The following is a 23,186-nucleotide window of genomic DNA, read 5'->3' as shown; positions in this document are numbered from 1 at the left end:
AGCAACTGTATAAGAAATATCTGTGTCCTGAAGACGGCCATAACAGCGAAAAAAGATGCTAGAGATAGTGTCTCATTTATTATATAAAGGCAGAAAAATATGTAGACAATCAAATAGGCTTTAAACATCTAGCCTTAGATAATTGAGACCACACTAAAGGACCTCTGTAGAAGAATAATCTGTGACTTATTGATAACAGAATAATATATTAAGAACTGAAGTTATCCATATCTGTTTTCTTATGTTCCTATTTTGCGATTTTTCAGAAAGCTAACTTGGTCTGTAAAAGGAACTTAGTCACCTACTAACCCCACTTTTTTGAAAAACATTTCTCTAAATATTTCGAAGATTTGTTTTTGGAAACTTGTTTGTGTAAATGTGTATATGAGCAATCGTAAGTGATTTTATGTTTGTTATATGAAAATATGAATACCATTTTTTATATGAAAAGGCTGGAGATAACATTTGAGACCTCATTACAATTTGCGTAGTGATAAGGTGAAAAGGTGGTGAAAAGGTGATGCACTTACCGAAACAAATTGGAACTAGCGAGGGGTAACTGGCTCCATGTTCTGCTATATTTCACATATTACATATGCAGCCAGCACACTGATCTGCTAATGAGCTGAACCTATGGTTAGAGCCAGTGCTCTTTGTAGGAACTTGCACTTGTGTATCCATTATATTCACAGACAACGTGTATATTCAGTTTTGTTTTTTTGCTAAATCTACGATGTGTGAAACTATTTTGCACATTTGGATAACCATACATGTTACTTGCTTATGTTTTTGTGTTAGCAAATACAGTGTTTTTTAGAAAGTATTTCCTGGGCTTTGCCTTTGTATACGTCTAAATATTAGTTGCCTGGTACCGGCAGGCTGTGGTATTTTGGCTCTAAAAACATCAGCAATGGTTGCATATTAATTGGTGTGTGAAACTGTCACTTTGCTTTTGGCAGCACTGGGCCTGACAGCGGTTCCAGGGGAAACTTTCATCTTATCCTGAGGGTCTGCAACATTTTGTTATCTGGATGTTTAAGACTTTAATTCCCATCAGTCCTAGGCAACATTGTCAATGGTGAGGGGTCATGGTAGTTCAACACCACTAAAGAGCCAACGTTTGCAGATCTCTGCTTGCTATTTAGTTGGACATTGTAAGCTTCCCTTGTCAAAATCATTACATTACTATTGATGCCAGTTAAACGGCATGCTCCATTGATAATGTATTCATCACTATTTATACATGTCCGAATTCAGCTGCTACATTCTTATATCATCACCCTTGTTATGTTGTGTTATGCTATGTTAACAACACTTGTAGAGTGCACTATTTGTTAGCAGTTTGGCTTCATGGGCCTTGCTGCTGAGATATAAAACAGAATAAGAGCAAAGCAAAAGGGGGAAAAGCCAATTCTTCAAAGTTTTCCTAATAGCTAGACATCAGCTGATGTCCCTAAGATGTTGTGGGATGGAGTACCACAACAGCGGGGCCTAATGGGAGAAGGACTAACCTCTTTCTCATCATCGATAGTACTCTCTCTTAATCATTTCCTCCCTTGCTCTATTCTCCTTCCTTCTCATTCTTTTCCACGCCTGCGCATCTTATCCTTTTAAACTTTGCACTCCCCTTATTGCACCCTGGCGCCTGTAAATGCACAATGCAAAGAACAACAGTAATTGCCTAAACTTTTGGCATTGCCAATGCTTGTACTCCATGTCTCGATTTTCCACAGCAGAATGCACATGCAAGGCCCTTCTTAATCAGTTTCTCTGGGACACAGCTTTTTTTCAATGGGGCAACAAAAAGTGAAACACTGCTGTTCATTTTGTCATTCACAATGTCGCTTTCATTCCTTTCTGCAGTACAGCTTTATTTTTCAAGTACTCCTTGTTCTGCTTGCAGAAAGAGGCACACTCTGCATTCACTAGGCACCTTGGGTGTGTTACAGTTTGAGGCTGGCTTTTCATTCTGCCAGTGTGCCTTTTCCATGAGAAGAATGTGTTTCACATTAGAGGCCTAACCTGGCCTTTCTGTTAATTTTGTAGGGCTGAAATTATTCCACAGCCTGGTCCCTACTGTGGGGTGCATTTACAGGCCCTAACAGAAATCCCTTTCACCGAAAAAACCACAATTAATAATGTGCCACGAAAAACACCTGTGCTCTGCTTCCTTGGCACATGTGTGGCAAGCATTGAACACTGCAACCCAAAGAATGGCTCTGCAATTGTTTTATTCCATTTTGAATGATCAGAGGTTGAACCTTTCACCATGAACGAGTCTGCAATTGCTTTCCTTTCATCTGAATAATGGGAAGTCATGACTTGCATTCAGAATGGCTCTGCATGTACTTGTCTTTCATCTGAATAATACGAAGTCATGACTGCATTCAAAGCGGCCCTGCGTCTACTTTATTCCATCTGAATGCCAAAAAGTTAGGCAATACATTCCAAAAACAGCTTTGTCTTACTGTTCATTCACATGAGGTGTAAGGATTTCACATTACAACTGACACGTCTTTGTTGTCCATTTCATGTGGACGGCAGCACTTTGAAACACTGCAAATGAATGAAAAACGGCTTGGTTTTATTTTTCATCCTGTGTCAAATCAAAAAGCCCTGTGCAGGAGGCTTACCCCTCCGTGTCCATGGATCAACAGTCAAATGTGAACCCTTTCAAAAGGACAAATCAAATCAATCCTATGACCTAAAGAACCCCATTTAAACATGACATGAATTCCAGCTTGCAACATGTGTGAAAGAACATAAAGAAAAAAAATGATTTATAAAAGCCAACGAAACACATGAGATTCTGCTTGCACAAGAAATGTCAGTGTGGGTGGGGGCTTGGCTACATATGTACATTTGTTCTCTCCCACAATACTTCAATCACCTTGAGGTCCAGCAGACCAGTAAAACCATTTTTGGGCTCAATTGAAAGCCTGGCCTCTCATTGGAAGTCATATTAATCAGTGAATCATTTTGCAATGACATGTGATGTGGCGGAGGGCGTGGTGATCCTCTATTCTACCAGACTAGAAGGCAGCCCTGGCAGAAAAGACAAAGAGAGCAAGTGTGGCCAGTGCTGGACCAAGAAGTGCGAGTTCCCTTTGCATCCACTTCCCAGGACAAACTGACAAACTTCAAAGGGTTCAATAAAAGTCCTTTGTTGCAAGCTGAGCCAGGGGGAGACATTTGGCTGTGGGGGTGAAGCACCGCCCTCCCATCTGAGACAGTTCCTCAGAATTGACATTAAAGTTCTTATGAAATTAAGGCATTTTTCCCCAGCACCAAAAACAAGAAATAACGTGGTTTTATAATATTTTTCAATGTGATTTCCATGCAGATTTTCAGAGACTAAATAGGACTTTGTGAACTGAAATGGCCAGAAAAGACGCGTTTCTGGCTGATTAATAAATGAGACAAATTGTGATCCCTCCCCTGGAACCACTGATGCCAGGGGGCGGGGAGAAGAATGGTAGGCTGTCCAATTCTGGGGGTAGGGATAATTTTAAGGTACTCGCCTAGACTGTACAATCAGTGCTTTAAGTGGGGTAAAAAATTGAGGGGGGGCCCTCGTTTGGGGGCGTGGCTTCCATTGCGGGCGTGTCCTAAAAGTGCACAAATCATAGTAAGGTGCGCAAACAAATATATAAATGTATTTGAGCATTTAAATATTTGTTTGCGTACTACTATGGTTTGTGATTTTTCAAGCCTTCTTTTATATACATAGCAATGTTACATATTTCTATGTTTATACAAGGTGGCTTGTAAGTGCACAAACCATAGTAAGTTACGCACATTTGTGTGCTTACCTTACTATGGTTTGTGTACTTTTCAAGCTGCCTTTTAAAAACATAGACATTTGTAACATATGTCTATGTTTATAAAAGACGGCTTGAAACGTAGCCATCTTTTATAAAGCGTTGAGGACGGACAAAACCCAAGGTGGCTTTGTCCGTCGACAAAGCTATATAAAAGATGCCTTGAATTGTGTACGATTCAAGCCGTCTGTTATAAACATAGAAATATGTCTACGTTTATAAAAGATGGCTTAAACGTACACAGTTGAAGGCATCTTTTATAAAACCTTGCCAAAGCAGAAAGGCGCCTCGGGCTCAGTGAGAGATCACAGAGCCCGAGGTGTCTTTCACCCTCTGCGAACCCACGGGCTCCGTGATCTAATCTGCAGATTAGATCACGGAGCCCGTGGGTTCGCTGAGGGTCAGTGACCTGGCGAGGGAAAACTAAGGGACTCTAGCTTCCTCTGATGGCCCCTCAGATGAGGGGTCATCAGAGAAAGTTACAGTGACTGACGGAAGTGCCAGCCAGTCACAGCAACGCTGTGCCTGGCTGGCACTTCTGTCAGCTTGCCTGACGTTAAAGTGGCGGGCGCATCTCCCGTCGTGGCTGCGGCCGCGGCGGGATAATGCGTCCTGCCATGGCGTGGTGAGGCCGGGGGGCCCCGGCAGGGCCCCGGCTCAGCCCCACTTTTTGGAGACTGCCAGGGCCCGGCCCCGGCAGGCCCCGGCCCACTTAAAGCACTGTGTACAATAAATTATGTCATTTGGACTATATAAAAGTGGACTGTACTAGACACAGGATACACACACAAGAATCCAGGAAGGCAAGAGAAAGAGGACGGAGGCAGCTGATCCCATCCAAGAGAGTGCAGAGACCAGACTCCTTGCCCTAGCTGTCCAGAGAGACCTGAGATCCCGCTGACTTTCCAAAATCCTAAGCCAAAGCTTACTTTTTAAGTAGCAAATAACCCCAGTCCCAAAATTCATACCCCTCTCTTTTGTGATATAAATCCCATAGAAAATCCCATAGAACATCCTATTGAAATCCCATTGAAAGTCCAAATTGCCAGTATAATCCATTCACCTTTCCATAGAAGAATCTGTATTAGCTTGTGTATGTTAGCGCATTCCTTTGATAAATCTTTCAGTTGTCTGTAGAAATCCTTAGCATTATTTGGAAGTAAATCAATTAATTCACATATAAGGAAATTCACGGTGTAAGCTGGTTGAAATTCGAAATTAACCCCCTTGCGTTTAGTGTCTTTCTTTAATAACTATAGTATTTAAAATATATTCTCTAAGAAGTAGTCTCCTTGTCACTGAAAACCGAATTTGCCCATGTTTTGTTTGCATTCCCCATGAACTCTTAACTTGCATCTCTCCCAATGAAAACCCAAACTATTGTCCCTTTGAGAGCAATCCATTGTGCTAGTATCTCACCCGTTATGTGCCTCTCTCCTTGTCCTTGAAACCAATTTCCGATTTTGACAGCTAAGCCCCTTTTCTTAGCTGCCTGTCATCACAAATCTTGTGTAAAAACGAAATTCCATTGCTGTGTGTATTTTTCTTTTGTATTTGCTTTCTTCCCAAAATCGATCTTCCTACCTTGTTTCCACGTTGTTCTGTGTGCGGATTAGTAGTCCATCAGCTTTCCCCTCTGCTTAAGTGTAGCAATACAAATGTCCTTTCTAGCTGTCCAACCGCGGTCGTGAGCTGCTGTGCGAGTAACAAGCAAATCCGAATCTGACATTTTGCTCCTAAATCAGGTTTTCATTTTCTTTTCTGACTTCCCATCTTGGGTTGGGGGGCTGTATTCCAAATCTGATTTTTCTCTCTGTATCCTTACTCCCTGCCACTGTCTTCCATCCAAAGGGGATTACGTTAGCTGATGTTTGGGGGTGAGCGGTGCAAGGGGAGTGCTTAACCTTAGTGCAATCACATTTTTTAGACCCATTTTCCTGTTTGCCATTAAAGATTTATGAGAATTGTGTTAGGAGACTGAACTAATTGTTCTGTAGGAAACATTGCATTGTGTGCCACATCGGTGGCTGCTGTAAATTGTATTTTTAATATTTTTCCTTTTTTCCATTAAATAATAAATTAATGAATATCTTATTGATACACACCGGCCTGGTTCTTAGTGCATTGTGACACGGGGTGTTTGTAAAGGCGGGTGCGAGACGGGTTGGAGGCCTACTCAAAAAGAACCCGTGCGTTATTCAAGATAAAAAGCGTTTTTATTGTGCGCCACATTCATTGTCAGGGGAAGGATTCCCTGGCTGGAGGGTGCCTTCTTCTAAAACCGTGACACACCTTCCTTCAGCATCATGGTGCCTTTGCCAAAGTCCCTTTAAATCTCCCTGAAAGTGTTACACAAAATGCATGGAAATATCACACATTAGCACACATGTCATAAGTGCATTACTTCCTCATTTCTGTTTTGGGTTCATATGATGGCTTCCTAGGCTGGGAACTGATTCTGGGGTATGAACGTGCCATGCAACATGCACCTATTTGATGATGCGATCTGAGTTCTACGCTTGTCCCAGCCTGCACGGCGTGAACACCGTGCTTGTGGCAGGCTTCTACTTCCGCCTGCCATCCTGCAGAGGCTGCTGTGTCTTTAAATCCCCGGCAGGTTGCCGCCTGCTGATGTCACTGGCTCTCCGGCGGCAGGAGGGAGCCCAAGCCCCGCGCACACGCTGTTATCAGCGATGGACGAGGAGGAGGAGGGCTGCAGCTGCGGGCACTGAGAGAGCAGAGCGGCGAGTCCGGGCACCGGCTCACGGCTCGGCGTCCCCCCAGCAGGGCCACGGAGGGCCTGGTGCTCAGCTAGGAAACACCTGCTGCCACCAGGTAACAGCATCCCAGCTACTCACCCACAACATGGAGGCTGCAGGCAGCCGGGAGAGGACGAGCAGGGCATGACGAGGGCATTGATGCCCGTGGTAACCTCGGGTCACTGCGATGGAAGCCCCCCGGGCCTGCCACTCTCTATTTCGCTCTGTGGCAGTGGTTCCATCTCTGTGTTCCCCCCTCACCTGTACAGCATCTATTTCTCCCATTAGCATACCCTCGAGTCGCCCTTGTCTCTCTCTCGCTCTGCCACCTATCACCCTCCGACCTCCAATATCTCACCTTTTCCTGAATGCCCAGTCTCTTCCTTCTGTGTGTCTCTCTGCCTCGGCTATCGTGCCTTTCTCTCCCCGTCTCTTGTCTTTTCCATGTCTCTCTCTCGTGTCTGTGTGTCCCATTTGTGTCCCGCGGTCTCTTGCCCCCACGGCATCTTTTATACCTCTACCTCGCCCTGTCCGTGTGTGTATCTCCCTCTGACGATCCCCCCACCCCGCCCCCGCAGGCTGGCCTCGCTGCCCCCTGTGCCGATCCCCTCTTGTCACTGTTCACACTCGTGTCTGTGTAGCAGTCTTCGCCGCTATGCCTTAGTGCCGCTACCCTCTGCAACGCTCGCTCAGGTCTTTCTGTCGCCAGGTGTGTGTCTCTTACCTGTGGCTATATTAATGGCTGTGTGTATGCGTATTTCTCTGCCTCTCTGTGCATCCTCGTGCCTCGATGACTCATGATTGGCTGCCCCTGTGTGAGTGTGCGTCTGCCGGACTCTCATCTGTGCCCATGTTCACTGTCCCTACGAGTGTGTGTTCCTCTCAAGCATGTCTCGCTGTCCCTATGTGTGTGTGTGTTCATCTCAAGCATGTCTGGCTGTCCCTATGTGTGTGTGTGTGTTCCTCTCAAGCATGTATCGCGGTCCCTATATGTGTGTGTGTGTTCCTAAAACATGTCTCGCTGTCCCTATGTGTGTGTGTGTTCCTCTCAAACATGTCTCACCGTCCTTTAATGTGTGTGCCTTTTCTGCATGTCTCACTGTGCATAGCTGTGCCTCGCTTTGCCTATTTACTCAGGCATGCCCTCTATCTATGCGTGTGTGTTTCCTGGCTTTACACCCGTCAGGCATGTCTTCTTGGTCATGTGTTTGCCTCTTGTGTCCCTCAGAGCACCTCTTAAATTCATCCACTTCGGGGATGCATGTCTCGTCGTTGTTCTCGAGTCTCTCTCGCGCTCTCTTCGTCTCTCTAGGAGTGGTCCTCTTCTCTGAGTGCCTCGCCGTGCCTGTGTTTATGCTCCCCCTACCCCCCGCCTCCACCCCCGTGTGTGCCTGACATCTCCATCTGACTTTCCGTGCGTGCGGATTTTCTGCCTCTCGAGGGCCATTATCTCTGCGTGTGTCTTTCTCGCAGTGTCTATTATTGGTGCATGCTCTGTGTGTGTTTCGGGGCCAGTCTCTCCCCTACTCTGCCCTGCGGGTTTTGCCTTTCTTGCATCGCCCTTTGGCAGGTATGTCCCTCACTTGGCGCGCATTTCCCCCCCTCGAGGTATGGGAGCCCCTCTCTCTTTCTGGTGTTCATCTTTCCTTTATGTATTTCTCCCCGCCTCTCTCCCTCTCTATCTTTCCCTGGCCGGGGTTTTATGGGTATCCTACTTCTCTCCATGTTTCCTCTCGGGGATCGTATTTTCCATGGGTGTCTGGAGTTTGCCTTTATCTGTGTCTATCTTTGGATGATTGTTTCCGTGCTTATCTTTTGCTGGAGGAGTCTCTGTGTGTTTCCCGTCCTCTATTTGCTGGTCTCACTCTTTCTTTATCGTCGTAAGGCTGTATATGGAAGCCTGTCTGCATTTCTATCTTTTGGGTGTTTCTGTCCTTGGTTTTTCCTTCTCTGGGTAGATGTTTGACTGTACATTTTTCTTTCTTTCTTTCTTTCTTTCTTTCTTTCTTTCTTTCTTTCTTTCTTTCTTTCTTTCTTTCTTTCTTTCTTTCTTTCTTTCTTTCTTTCTTTCTTTCTTTCTTTCTTTCTTTCTTTCTTTCTTTCTTTCTTTCTTTCTTTCTTTCTTTCTTTCTTTCTTTCTTTCTTTCTTTCTTTCTTTCTTTCTTTCTTTCTTTCTTTCTTTCTTTCTTTCTTTCTTTCTTTCTTTCTTTCTTTCTTTAGATGTTGTCTTCTCTCCATGACTGTGTACCTTGATCTGTATGGTTGTGTGTCTGCCTACCTGCCTGTGGATATTTGTCTCCCTCTCTACACGGTCACTTGTCTCTGAATGCTTCTTGATATGGTAAGTTGTCTCTGGATAGTTGATGTTTACTTCTCTCTCTCTCTCTCTCTCTTTCACCCTATTTATCCCTGACTTGTCCTCTTGCCAAGTGCATATTTTTCTTGCTTAGCCTGTTTGTCTCTCTTGTGTTCTTTCTCCCTGTGAAACATTCCTTCTCGCTGATCTTTGCCAGGGCTTGTTATCTGATTTCTTTTTTAGCCTCTCTGCTCTCTCTCTAATACTCTCTTGATGTCCTGCAAAGGCCTCTTTCCTTTGTTACTTCCTCTCCATGCACTATAACCTAAGGCAATTTTCCAGAAATGTGAACCCTTTTTTTGTAGGCCTTGTTCTGTTAATAATCTGCAGACTTTGCTCTGTTACATGGGACAATGTCATCGGGGCAGGGCACTCAGCCTTTGTTTCTGCGAGCATTAATCCGGGGGGGGGGTGAAGGGGGGCGGTGGCTGGGTCACGTAAGGTGATTGCAAAGGCTGTCATATGGAATTGACCTGCAATATCTATCACGTGTCCATCTCCTGCGACTTTGAAAGCGTCAATTGCCACATTGGTTATTGCTGGAGGTGCATTTTGTAAGGGTTAGATTTCTTTAATCATGCCTTACCCGTTGCCATGCCACCAGCGTGGGTATGCTTTTTCTGACAGACCAAGTCAAATGTATGTCGAGAATCAATAAAACAGACAAAATAGTTTCCCTTTCTGTCTGGTCCCTAAAGGGCGTGTGTACGGATGCTTCCAGGGTACCCTCCATGTGCAGGAAAGACCCTTTCCTTTGCAATGTCCTGGAACACCAACCTGAGGAAAATTCTATCCCCAAACCCTCTGAGAGGATAAGCAGAAACTCCTTTTATAGATGCCTTGCCAACCAACCCCCTCTGCTCCTCAAAGGAAGTCCCGGTTCTGGAAACCCTTGGGCCAATCACTTATACGCAGTGTTGGAAATGGACAGCATTTACTGGTGGAACTCCCTTCCCCCCTTCGCGCACGGATTGTCAGTGGTGGGAAGGGCGTTTGGATCGCTGACCTACTTGGAACAGCGGACAGGCAAGGCAATTTTTGCCAGAGTGCACTTGCGGCCCAATTCCTTCCCTGCTTATTCCCTACACTCCCATAAAACGCATTTAAGGGGGTTTGACACTCAAGGCTGCTCGATATCCTTGAAATACGTCTCAGAAAAGCTCTGGGAGGTTTCCTTGACGCTCTGTGGCGCTCCAGTTGGGTGGGTGTCTATGAGCAACCTTGCGTGTCAGAGGGGGGGCGCCTATAAGTGATTTACCAAAGACTAGGAGTTTCGGGGTCCAGCACCTCCCTTGAGAAAGCCCAATTCTTTTCACGCCCATTAAACTCCTCTTGCCCTTTCTGTCTTACTTCTGCCCCTCCCGCCTTCTATAGCGCACCACTGCATTTTCACAACCTTTTGTATTTTTCTGAGCCTCTTTCTTTTTTTTTTTTTGTGGCGTTTGTCGTGTCGTATAAATCACCCTTTGACTTTCTGTCTCTCCTTTCATTTGGTATTCCCAGGGGTGGATTAGGAACCAAATGAGGCCCAGTAAAAAAGTCGACCGACATTACACATTTTCTGCAAGCCCAACACTTTTCCTTTGGGAACATGTGGAAATACCACACAGAAGAGGCTCAGGGGCAAAGGCCCACTAGGAAATCTCCAGAGTTCCCTATACGCCAGTCCACCCGTGGGCATTACTCTTCCCAGTGTATGCTTGCCCATCGCGCTGCGTGTCTCTTTCATCTCTTCCTGTCTGCCTGCTGTGGCATTTCTCCCGTGTGAGTGACAGGCTTTTCTGCGTAGCTTCTCAGACTGATTAGCCCACGTGATGGCCTCCCAGTCCTCTCAGGTGGCCCTTGTTTCCACACTGACGTATCTCTCTAGCTTTTGTCCTTTTGCCATGGAAGGATCTCGTTCTGTTTCAGTCCCTCTCTCCCCTCTCTTTCTTTCTCAAACTTCCTCTTGCCCCCTGTGTGTGACACCGCCCTGGTCTCTTTCAATGTGTTTCAATGTATTTTTCTAGTTAGATCTCCCCTTTCCTCTTCATGTGTGAATTTCTTGTATCTCTTTACCCTCCTCATTCGCTCCTTAGTTTCCGCTCCCCATTTCTCAAGTGTTTGTGGTTACCTTTCCTCTGTTTTGTTCTCCTTTTGAAGTCCCCCCCACCCAGCGTGTTTCTCTTTCCCTTTCTGTTTCATTCTGTGGTGGTGTTATTTTCCCTCCCCGATGGGCTCTTTCACCTTACGACCTTCCTGTCAACTTTCCTTTAAGGCTGTATCAATTTTCCAGTAAACTTCGCACCACCTTGTTTCCTTTCCCGCGTATTTCCCTTTGTCCGTTCACAAGTATTCCCAGTGTTCAAATACACGCTTATTCATTTAATAGAAATATGAATTCTGTCTCAAAATCTGCCTCTTTTTATCTTTGCCTGGCTACCTCTGTTTGTCTTTCTTTGCCTGGCTCTCTCTATGCCCGCCTGTGTCGTCCTTCTAGTCTTTCCTGCGCTAGTGTGTCCGTCTGCCCCTCTTTCCCAAATTCAGGGCTTCTTTGTGTGTTACGCCATGTCATCTGCCTCTTTTTATCTTTGCCTGGCTGCCTCTGTTTGTCTTTCTTTGCCTGGCTCTCCCTATGCCCGCCTGTGTCGTCCTTCTAGTCTTTCCTGCCCTAGTGTGTCCGTCTGCCCCTCTTTCCCAAATTCAGGGCTTCTTTGTGTGTTACGCCATGTCATCTGCCTCTTTTGTACTTCTTGCTTCGGCCTGAACTCCCTGCATTTCTTTTCCACTTTCCAGTTATTTTGACCTAGAATCCCCTTCTCCCTGGTTCCCCTTCTAACTAATCTAGCCCCTTGCTTCCAGTAGCAGACCAGCAGTCCGGGCAGACTGCTGGTGCAGCCCAGTTTAAACCCTGAGAAGCTGTTATCACTGATCTACTTGCACAGGGGCCTTTCATGCACCTGGCCAACTGGGCATTTGCCTGATAAGGCTAATGGCCCCACTGTGTATTCGTAATCTTCCTTGTCTGATGTGAGTTCTCATTGTCAGTCTACACACAGATTACTGCAATTATTGGCCCGGACCCCCTTACCATCTAGGAGCCACGGTTTGTCGTAGAGGACAACTGATTGCAGCCACAACCACCCCAGCGTATGGTAATGAAATACACCACTCCCCCTAAAGGTGGTTTTGACCAAAAAGGTCCAGAGGGAAAAGGCAGGTATTGCAAAAAACCCACTGCTCTAAAAACAGCTCAGTATCGAGTTTGTCCAGGATCAGCAGAAGAGGAACCCAGGAGCACCTCCTTCCCTGTCGAATATGGGGGTTCGGCAGGGATGTGTGCTTGCGCCGCTTCTTTTTTGCCTTTATATAAATGGGCTCCTTAATCGCCTTCTAGGGTTTCCCCTTGATGTTCCAAAATTGGCAGCACGACCATTACTAGTACTAGTATATGCGGATGACTCTGTTTTGATGGCACGCACACCAAGAGCTCTGCAGGCACTCATCTTGGAGTATGCCACTTACATGGAAGGTCTGGATTTTTTGGTTAACGCAGCAAAATCCGCAGTGATGGTTTGTTGGAAGGATTGAGAAGGATATATTCCAAGACCATGTATTGCAGGAATATTGATATCCCCAGGGTCACATTTTTTTTATTACCTGGGGGTCCGATTTTCGACAAATTTTGCTGCTAAGGCTCATGTATTATAACAAGCTTCAAAGTTTAAGCAAGCGTTGGGTGTTGTCTAAAGGACTATGTGCATGTTTAAGGCTAAATCAATTACCCTGATGTTACAGCTGTACAAGGGATAATTGATGTCTGTGGCCAGATTTGGAATGGAGTTGTGGGGTCATTCACCTGGCAACATGGTGCAGTCCACAGAGAATCAATTTTTTAAGAAACTGTTGGGCCTGCCCATCTCTGCCCCTAATTTTGGTGTTCACACAGTTGGGTTGTACACCAATCGAGGATATAATTTCCCTGCAGCTGGTAATTGGCTCAGGCTATGGAGGAATGTCAATGCCACTTTAACTCAGGAACTGATACTTTTTTTGTTAGATATAGACTTGAGAGACAAGATTCTGTGGCTGTTTAAAATTAAATTACAGTTGAGCGGGAGGAATTTTATGCATTTGTACCCCCCCCCCCCCCCGAGTAGTACCCTATCCTGAAGTGAGATAAACCAATGGACTGCTGGCCTGAATGAATCCGTAAGATTGAATAGGGAAGGTCTAGAACTCCTGAAGCCTAAAAATCGGGGTCTGATGACCATTACGTCCCAGGGTGTTCAAGGTTACCTGCTCTGGCCTGAATCACCAATTGACCATGCACGTTTGGCACAGGCTAGGTTCAACTGTATCCACCTGAGGACTGTGGTGGCAGCTTGGTCTGGGGAGGGGAGCGCAGATCATTTGTGCCTGCTATGTGATACCCCGTATGAAGATCTAGCCCATTTGAATTTTTTTGCCCTATGTATGTAACATATAGAAGTCTTAATAATGATCACGTACACAAATAACTGGACAGACTCAAAGAATATGGCAAAGTACTAATTTATTATTAGCATAAAAATAAAGTAGGGCAATCTGGCGAATAACAGGCAGTAAAGCAAGCACTTACACCCAAGTGTGATTATACACAAGTTTCTATACCTCAATATGCATCATCAATGACATCATTACCCTTCTTTGCCTCTGGAGACTCTCCATCTTACATATGTTTTCCGCATCTTTAATTGTATAATACTTGGCTCTTGCAGATGTTTTCTCCTTTGCTTAATCTAAGAGAAATATGTCTTTGTGCATGACTTATCCTTTTGACTCCCCTTGTGCCTTGCAAATTATTCCTTGAAGTAGCATCCTTGATCCTAGGCCAATAGACTCCTTTTTATTCCTCACATAAAGCTATTTTTCCATCGTCGTCTGACTCTGCAGCCCTGGTCTGTCTCCGAAGAAATTTGATTGGTTTGAATATGAGTCCAACGTCCGTCTTTCCCTCATGGCCGCTCTAGCCATGTTATGTTTTCCTCTGCAGCAAGCTTCTATTTGTCTCATGTACCTTGCCTTTCTGCGTATATACACTTATTAGTCAGCAGGTTACTTTATCATCTTTGCATATGCAATATCTTCATATTGGATTACATGTTTCTTTTGTTACTTTGGTTACATCTTTATTCTTTGAGTCTATGCATATCGTTTCAGTGAGTCTCTGTAGCTTTCCTCTATGACGTCACTCTACTCTTGTCATATTGGGCAAGCATCTTTCCACCCTCCGAGTGCGAGGTTACATTCGATAAGGTTGTCTGAGAGCATATCTTCTCTCATACACTCAATGCAGTATTGGGATGATACCTGGTGTCCCACATAGGGCTCTTCTCCTACTGTTCCATTATGATGCAGGAGAGGGGGCGGGAGCTAGGGATGCCATTTCCACCTGCTCCTCTATAAGTGGTATGCCGTTTTTGGGCACAGCTGTTATGGCACTGGTCGTTTTGGCTTGGCTCTTTTGGCGCAGCTCCCACTTAGGTGTGCCTTGTTGGCCACGGCCAACAGGATGCAGAGAACTATCCCCACCGGGATTGCACTGCAAACAGTAATATCCTGGCTCAGGGACCCATGTACAACAGGAAATTAATGTTTGCTTAAATATATTGTCATCATAAGCACTAATAAATGCAGTCCTTTAGATGGTTCAGTGCAGAAAAAAATTGGCACCTTTGGGGATTTGGACCTAGATCCAACACATTTCTATACTCATTCTCCCACTTCTCTCTCTGTGCCCAATGTCACCCTTTTATATTCTTCTATACCCTTAAGTCCCCTGTATTATTCCCTTCCCTCCACTCCGGACCACCTTCGCTTACCCTAAAAATAGGGAAAAGGGAGATCCTTCATTGTGATTCAAATATTAAAGAATCATTTCCTCAGCCATATTCCATCATCACATACATTTGCCTTTAAAATCCAGTATCATTTCTTCGTTGCACTGAAAATGTTATTTTATATGAAAAGGGAACATGGTTGAGAAGAGGATTCTCTGGTATTCAAACCAGACGACACATCATTTTATGAATGCACAAGAAAGGGTCTCCCTTTTCCCCAGTTATTACAGTGTAAGTGTTCTTGATGGGACCTGCCTTCACAAAACTGGAGGTTTCTTCTATTTTTTAGGGTCCCCTCTCCATTCCCCTTTGAATTGTATGTATAAATACATCCCTTGCTCTGCCATTCTCTTAGAAATCCCCTCTCAATTCACCATTTCCCCAATATCTATCCATTGCCCCATATTCAGCGTACACCTCCATCTTGCCATTCTCGGTGTGCTCACTCTCTACTACTCATGCTCCTACCTCCTTATATCCCTCACCTCCGTGTAATCTGACTTCTGCCTTTGTTCTTCTGTTCTCTCTTTTTCCGATATCAGCCTGTTTTTCTCGAACCCCCTTCTTTTCCTTAAGCCACTTTGACTCTGTCTTTCCCAATCCCTTGTATTCTCTCTTGCTGCACTCCCCCTTTCCAGGTTTGCTCTTTATTTTAATTGATCTTTACCATTCTCATTTTAACTCCCCCCTTCCCAAATCCCAGGTATGCTCTAATTCTTTCTGGCCCTCCAGTGTAAGTCCATTTCTCTTCCTCTTCCCTGTGTTCTCATCTTGTCCCACTGTGAGAGCTGCTCGGATCTCCTGCCTTCCCTAAGCAATGTACCTCAACAAATCCACCCATGAATTGCAGCTTTGATTTGCCACACATTAGGGGAACTCCAGAATTGCAAATGCACCACACGATTAACTTCTCCTGGATACATTCTGTGCGGTTAAAAGTATCCTCTTAGTTTAATATTACTCATACGTAACCAAAAGCTCTGGACCTTCAGAATCGATCAGTGGTAGATATTTTTAGAAAGACCAAGGTCTTCACACAAAAACACAAGTATCAAATTGACCATGGAATAATCGGAGTGGACGCATATACCGACGCACAGACCTCATGGTACTGCACTACTTTTAAAAGATGGCAGCCCAAACGTGGGCTTCCCACACCCTGTACAGCACTCCACTGCTCTTGAGCTAGGTCAGCTCTTTAAAGAATAAAAAAAACAAGACAAAATGCAGTGTTGCAGACAACACCCTTGCCTTGGCTGCAAAGGTACATGGCTTTGTGGCCTCTGAACACGCTTAATTATAATAATGTATTTCTCATATAGTGCTACACACCCATGCGTCTAAGAGCGCTGAAATAACAGAATACATTATTATCCCACTGAGTGGTGGTACTCAATTTATGAACCTTGGAAGCATGAAAGGCTGAGGTTCACCCTGACGGGATAAGAACTTGCCACAACAGGCTGCGCACAGAGATCAGTGGTGAGCGCTTAGCTCACTGTGCTATCTGACCGGCATTAGTACCTTTGAAATATCTACTCCCTTCTATTGGCTGCTGCTAACCCCTGGCAATAGCAGAACCTGCAAAGCCAGTGACCTCCGCTCGAGGATGCATGTCAATGTTGCTCACCTCTCCTTAAGGCCCACTTCACCCGAGAATATAGTCTGGTTTCTTATGTGCCATCACCTCTGCCCTCACTGTTTTCCATCTTTGAGCAACGTGCAACTTGCACCTACCCAATCATAAGGTCCCAGCTGCTATGTTATGTTATTGAATTTTCTAAAGCGCTAGTCCTGCCCTTGTCATGGGTTCTTGCGACTTCAGAACCTGAAAGAGATGGGTTGGGTAGGTGGAGTGGGGTACACGGGGGAGAGGAAGGATGGCAAGTTATCTGTGGCTGCAGTGGTGATCTGGGAGATGGAAATAAACCGGACTCTGTTTTCAGATAAGCGGTTCACAGAGGCATGGTGTCGCGTGAACCAGCCTGGGTTACCATGGGTTGGGTATGTTTGGCTTGAAGGGTGTGCTTATGTGGGGATCACTCAGCCTTCTGAATGGATATCATGTGCTTAGATGTTGTGGTCAATGGTGTTTGAGTGTTTTGGTAGGGTGGTGGGATGTGGTGGTGAAGGTGGGAGACTGGAAGGTTGTTTGGTAGTTAGCACGGTGATGCCATGGGCGCCTTCCATTTATTTGGTGCACAACAAATTACATTATGCAGGATAATGCAGAATGATATACTTTAGGAAACTAAAACTTTGATAGTGGGCATTACATACATTTCCCCCATACTAAATTGGCCAGAATATATTAGACTATAGCTTACACGTGGTACCTGTGAACATGTTTTGTTTCTGTGGTTTCCCTGTGCGTGGTTACGATATATTGTTGGCCATATCAGTGGCTAGCTCATGGTGCTTTTTCGTTTCCTGGCACCATCAACCTATGTATGGCTGACTGGATGCGGTCGGAATAACAGAACTTTCATTGGGGAGGGAGATGGGATGCCTCTGCAAAATAACTACAATCTGCGGGGCAGGGTTTTGCACCCTGGCATAGCCTAGTGGGACGCCATTTCACCAAAATGCCAGGGGTAGCGGAAGTGACATCACATGACCCATGGCCGCTGACGACATCACAGGAAATTATGTCATTTGACCCCACCCCGAAGTGACATCACAGGATGTGATGGAACACGACCTTTCACCCCTTGACAAAACAGGAAGTGACATCACATAGCATTGTTTCTAAGTACACTACGAAAAATATGGTTACAATATCACTGTAAAGTGATATACATTTCATACACGAATGGATAACCATATGTATCGTTAATATCAGTGCGTATAGGTTCATATTACCAAATTACTTTGAATGCAAGCAGACGTCCAAGTCCAAACGATGATGATGTGCTATTATGTAGCACTTACGATTAAGCGCTTTATATAGAACAAATATACATACAATATCACCCAACCTGTGTTGGTACTCATTTATCAACCTCAGCAGGATGAAAGGCTGAGTTGACGTTGACAGGAGTCGAACCTGCAACCTGCAGATCACATATTGCTGCAGCGAGTGCTGAACCCACTGAGGTATCTTACCGGCTACAGCTATCAGGAAACCAGTCACTCCAGGAACAAAGAGCCACATGCTGCTGGCCACAGCCCAGGGGCCTCAATTTAAAAACAAATAATCTTTTTTTAAGGTTAGCAAGGGAGACCACAGGAGTAGCAAGGAGGACCTCAGGGGTCACAGGTGCGACCCCTGGTGAACCCTAAATGACGTCCCTCATAGCCTAACATTTATAATATTGCATAACATGGCTTAACATGGTATAACATCTAAATCAAAAGCATAAAAGCCCATGTGAAGGCTTAAAGGGCATAAACAAGGCATTACAAAGCATAGAATGGCAAAAACGAGCCTGTAAATGGCACAACAGGACCTCCGGCTGTCTAAGAGTTCTACGAACCATAGCCTTTTTATAATGAGAGAAGATCTGCTGGGGATATGATAAAACACAGCCTCCATTTCCCATTTCTTAATACACTGGGGGCCAGTCTGAGAGTTATCTGTAACCAGGCCATATACTGCATGGACGGCGTGCCTATGCGGCCCCTGTAACCTTTGTCTGTCTGGGGAATTCTGTTAGTTACGCAAAAAACAGAGCATGTCATCGGTTTGTCAGACAAGGAGGGCTGGGGCTAGAGTCCATGGTCGTTTATTTCCAAAATCTACGTCTCCAACAGGCCTGAAGTACACAAAATGTCTGCTGTGCAGCAAAGAAAAATATGGAACGCTCACATGGTACACAGCTAACCGGTGGGAGGAACTCACACACTTTATGCGATGCCCCCATTCACCTTGTGTTGAGGTAGCTCCATACCTTCATCAAATGGTATCCATTTTCTTTCATATGGCAACCTAACCACGGACGCACAGAACTATGTAGGTCATACCCTCAACCAGGAATGTTCAGAGGGGAGGCCAGTGAGTCAAAATTCAGAGAAGTGGCTGTCCAGATTGGCATTAAAAGATGTGAAGAGGGATGACTGCCGAAGGGTTGGAAAGAGCAATCGCTCAACACTGCGTTCTCACATTGCGATGCCTCTGCCCCTTACTAATGACAGATCTCCTGAGAGTTAAGGGGGTTATGGAAGAGGTGTTAACAGTGAATGGACAGAGAAGACAGCAGGTGGAGGTGAACATGAATGGAGTAGCAGAGGGGGGGCTTGCATCCGAAAGAAGGAAGTTGCAGGAGGAGGTGATAACATCAGGACCCATGATTGGCCATCAAGAGGAGATGTGGGAGAAGGAGGAGGTAACACCATGGGGAGAGAGTGATACAGAGGAAGAAACAATGCCGGAAGGTGATGGTAGTAGTGAAGGTCATATGGAGGAGTTGCACAGGGGGATTGTAACAGGAAATACTCCAGAAGAGACAAAGTTCTGACGAGGGCTAGAAATCGCAACAAGTGATAGAGAGATAAGAGCAGACGAGGTGGTAACATTACAAGAGGTGGAACAAGAGATGAGACCATCAGATGACGAAGGTAGGGATGAGGAGGTGAGAGAGAACCATTTCTTCGATAACCACAGCATGAAGGTTCTGTCAGGCCAGATTCACCATAGGTAGGACCAGACTTTGGGAGGTGGAAGGGGAGGTCAGCGAGGTGGATAGATAGAAATCAGGAGGGAGTCCAGGCAAGGCCGTACCCCAGGTGCACCTATAGCTCCCCCTGCTATAAGATTAGATGGGTATGGCAACCTGACGAGCCCGATTGGCATTCATAGATGGCTTCATCAGGGTTGAATTCTGGCCCCGTGCCTCTTCAACTTGTATTTATCAGATATTGGGGCCTTTCGGAAGAAAGCTGCTTTTGCCATTCCTAAAATTGCCGGATCAAGAGTTTTCTGGTTGGTTTATGCCGATGATGTTGTTCTGATTGATTTAACCCCGATAGGCCTTCAACGCTTTTTGAATGCCTTGGCACTTTATGCTTCTGCTAACGATCTGGTAATAAATGCCCATAAATCTCATATCATGCATTTCTCTAAAAATGTGTTAAGCCGTACGGATTTACGAGGATCCTATATACACTGGAAATGATCCTAGCTGCAAAGGTGACTTATTTGGGATTCGAGATTACTGGGCACCCGAATCAAAAACTGATTCCAGCTAGACTAAAATCGACCAATTCTCCTATCAAATGGGAAGAATTGTGTTTAAAGTGCAGATTCTCAATTAAGCCGCTAATTTACTTTTATAAAGCAAATGTGGTTCCAGCAATTCTGCATGGATTAGAAATTGAGGATCAGGCCTACGAACTGAACAGGGTATGTCTGGAGGGCAGACTTTGGAAAAAGATTTTTAATTTGCCTTCTGGCCTCCCGAGGGCTGCCTTAAACTTTGAGATGAGACTAGTTTCGATAAATGCTTGGTTCAACTGGAAGATCCTAACATTGCACAGTAAGGTAGCCTTCCCAACGAAATTATCTCTGTATGCTGATTTAAATGTTGTAATGAAAGGGGATAAAGTAACATATTTAAGGAAGCTTAAAATCTTGGCTGATTCAAATTTGGCAAACTGTGGCCAAATCCTGAATGAATTATCTAACATTCGCACCCGAGGAAGGGCACTCAGCCAATCAGGTGGCTGGAACAGCAGGCGAGAATACACAATATCTACTTGCTGTCCTAGCCACCCGCCGGGTGGCGTTTATTATTTTTTTCTTTCAATGCAGAGAGGCAACAGGGAACCCTTCCCTGTTGCCTCCCCGTCCCCAAAATAACTCGACTCCCCCGCCGCCCCTTTCACTTACCTGGGAGACCGGAGCATTGCACTCCAGTCCCAGCGCTCCTCCTGTTTGTCCGCTGCCATAAGTCTATTTTCCATATGGCAGTGGGCATCTTTTTATTTCAATTGGAAAATCGGCTGCGCAAGCAGTGAAGATCTCCCGATTAAAAATTAAGAAAGCCATTCACACCCCGGTCAAACCCTGGGGTGCGAATGGCTTTCATGCCCTGCCAGGAGGGTGGACATGGCCTTTAACTTTCCACATCCCGAGCTGAGACCATTGCTTTGCTCGGGCCTGCCTTAGCCCGGGTTGGTGGGCCCTTAAAGGCCATATCCGCCCTCCTGGCAGGGCATGAAAGCCATAATCCAGGGTCGGTAAAAAATCAGTTCTGGACACTGATTGGTGTAAAACGATCGACAGAATGCATAAATTTGCTTTATACTGCTTATCCTCCAAAACAGATAAACCTCTTCGAACACTACCTAGGCACTTAGATTCCCCAGTGCTTATTGGAGAAATCAGTTTTTACAATTTCACTTGAACTTTCTAACGAAATACCAGCTATATGCTGTGTAGACAACAGGAAAGATGGTTTCTGCCTCATTGCCCAGAGTTGAGAGTGTGCCAAACATTGAAGCACGTTATGGTTACTTCTCTGGCATTACAGAAAATATGGGTATTGTTTCTGGGGCGTTTTGTGGATAAAATGCATTGGCTCAGCACCGATTGATTCTGGGACAGGCTAAACTCAGGTCAGGAAACTAACACTGGAGGTTTACATTTTAAGTAGGAAGTAGCATTGGCCTTATTAAGATCAGATGCGATGACATTTTCAGAATAATAATTAATAGTTTCTAAGGTTGAGTAAGAGTGTGTTGTTTTGTAGGCACATGGAAAATTGTTACATTTTTCTTTTTTATAGTTAATTCTGCTTTATTCTTTTCCTCTTTTTGAGTGTATATTATGTGACAATGTGATTTTCAATTAATTTTTTTTTCTTCTGCTGATTGTTTTCTTTTGATGTAATAAGTATCATGATTTTGTATGTGAAAGGTCAATTCATTTGGCCATAGCACATTAAAAAAGTACCTCTCCCTGCTAGCTTTATCCACAAATCCGCCTACTAAGGCCAAATCTGATTTATATAATAACAGGATTCTGAATGATAAATCGAGTTCCAAGGAACCTTTTTCTATTTTGTCTGATTTCAAGAGTAAAGCCCACTCCTCACTGGCGCCAGTGAAAGATAAGGACTGGTGTCAGTCTGTTCATGATTCATTCATTAATAAGGTTCTACTGCACCAAACTAACATTCAATTTACGAGGGAAACTTGTCCTTCGTTGATTCTGTCACAGGTGGATGCTAAAGAAGTGGCTCCCTTATCACACTTGTCCACTGCTTTTGCTTTTGCTCCCTGTTCGGAATCTTTTATCGTGCAAACTATCTCCAGTATGAAACCAACCTCGTGTCAGGGTGATGTTTGCTCCTCCAATCTCTTTATTACATGTCTGGATGTTCTCTGTCTTTGGGTCACTACATTTATTAACTTATCATTTGCGAAGGGAAGTGTCCCGCTCTTCCTCAAGGAGGCCTGGGTCACCCCCCCTATAAATGAATGAGTCTCTTGACCCGTTTGTACCGGAGAATTATCATCCCATCACCAACATGCCCTTCCTTTTAAAAATTCTGGATACGGTTGTGCCTCTGCAAATCCAGAATTTTGTAGAGGGCAATAATATTATCCTGCCCCACCAGTCTGGCTTTAGGAAGGGCTTTGGTACTGAAACCGCTATGCTAGACCTGAAGGCCAATTTGTTGCAGAACATTGATCAGGGGCCACCATCTGTTCTGATGCTGCTGAATCTATCCTCTGCCTTTGATCTTGTTGATCATACGCTATTCGAGGATCGACTCCGGTAAGTAGTTGGCTGCACTGCCAACGCAACCCAGTGGATGTTTTCTTTTCTGGGCCCCATGAATTCGAGAGTGAGTGTAGGTGAAGTGACCTTGAAACCTACCCCTGTTACCTGTGGTGTTCCACAAGGGTCGTGTATTTCTCCAGCATTGTTTAATGTCTATATGATCCCGTTTCTACAACTTCTTGACAGCCTTGGTGTCCAGTTTCTGAACTACGCGGATGACACCCAGGTTGTCGTAAAACTCCTGGGCTCGTATCTTGTGGATGCGGCCAATCTCAATACCATTTATGAGTCTATTCATTCCTGGATGGCTGCCAATTCACTTGCACTTAATGCAATCAAAACAGAGCTCTTTATTGTCGCCTCCGGTTCTAAATTGAAGTCGCTCCCAAGGGAGTACAAGAATTTCCTTATTCTTGGCACCCTGATACCAGTGGCAAAGAAGGTTAAGACTCTTTGCGTAGTGCTAGATGCTGAGCTTTCTATGAACTACGAGGTGGCCCAGATTAGGTCTTCTTGTGGCCTGATCAATAAACTTCTATGCAATATTCAACCTTTTTTGACCCAAGAGAATTTAGCAATCCTGGCCTCAGTCCTCATTAATACTCGCCTTGATTATTGCAACGGACTGCTTAGCGGCTGTCCGCAGTCCACTATCTCTGCTTT

The 23,186-nt window shown here is 44.9% G+C and overlaps 1 protein-coding gene across 1 annotated transcript in view; it reads left to right on the top strand.

The window, feature by feature from the left end:
* The first annotated feature begins 6,420 nt into the window (after positions 1-6,420).
* Positions 6,421-23,186, top strand: part of INPP5J (inositol polyphosphate-5-phosphatase J) — a 225,956-nt gene continuing 209,190 nt past the window's right edge. Inside the window, exon 1 of the mRNA XM_069619342.1 lies at positions 6,421-6,656. Coding sequence (XP_069475443.1) covers positions 6,453-6,656 — 204 coding nt within the window. The 5' untranslated portion in view covers positions 6,421-6,452. The remainder of the gene's footprint in view (positions 6,657-23,186) is intronic.

Source organism: Ambystoma mexicanum, chromosome 10 (assembly GCF_040938575.1).
Source record: "Ambystoma mexicanum isolate Mex_15411 chromosome 10, UKY_AmexF1_1, whole genome shotgun sequence".
Lineage (NCBI taxonomy): Eukaryota > Metazoa > Chordata > Amphibia > Caudata > Ambystomatidae > Ambystoma > Ambystoma mexicanum.
This window is presented reverse-complemented; position numbering and strand designations above follow the sequence as displayed.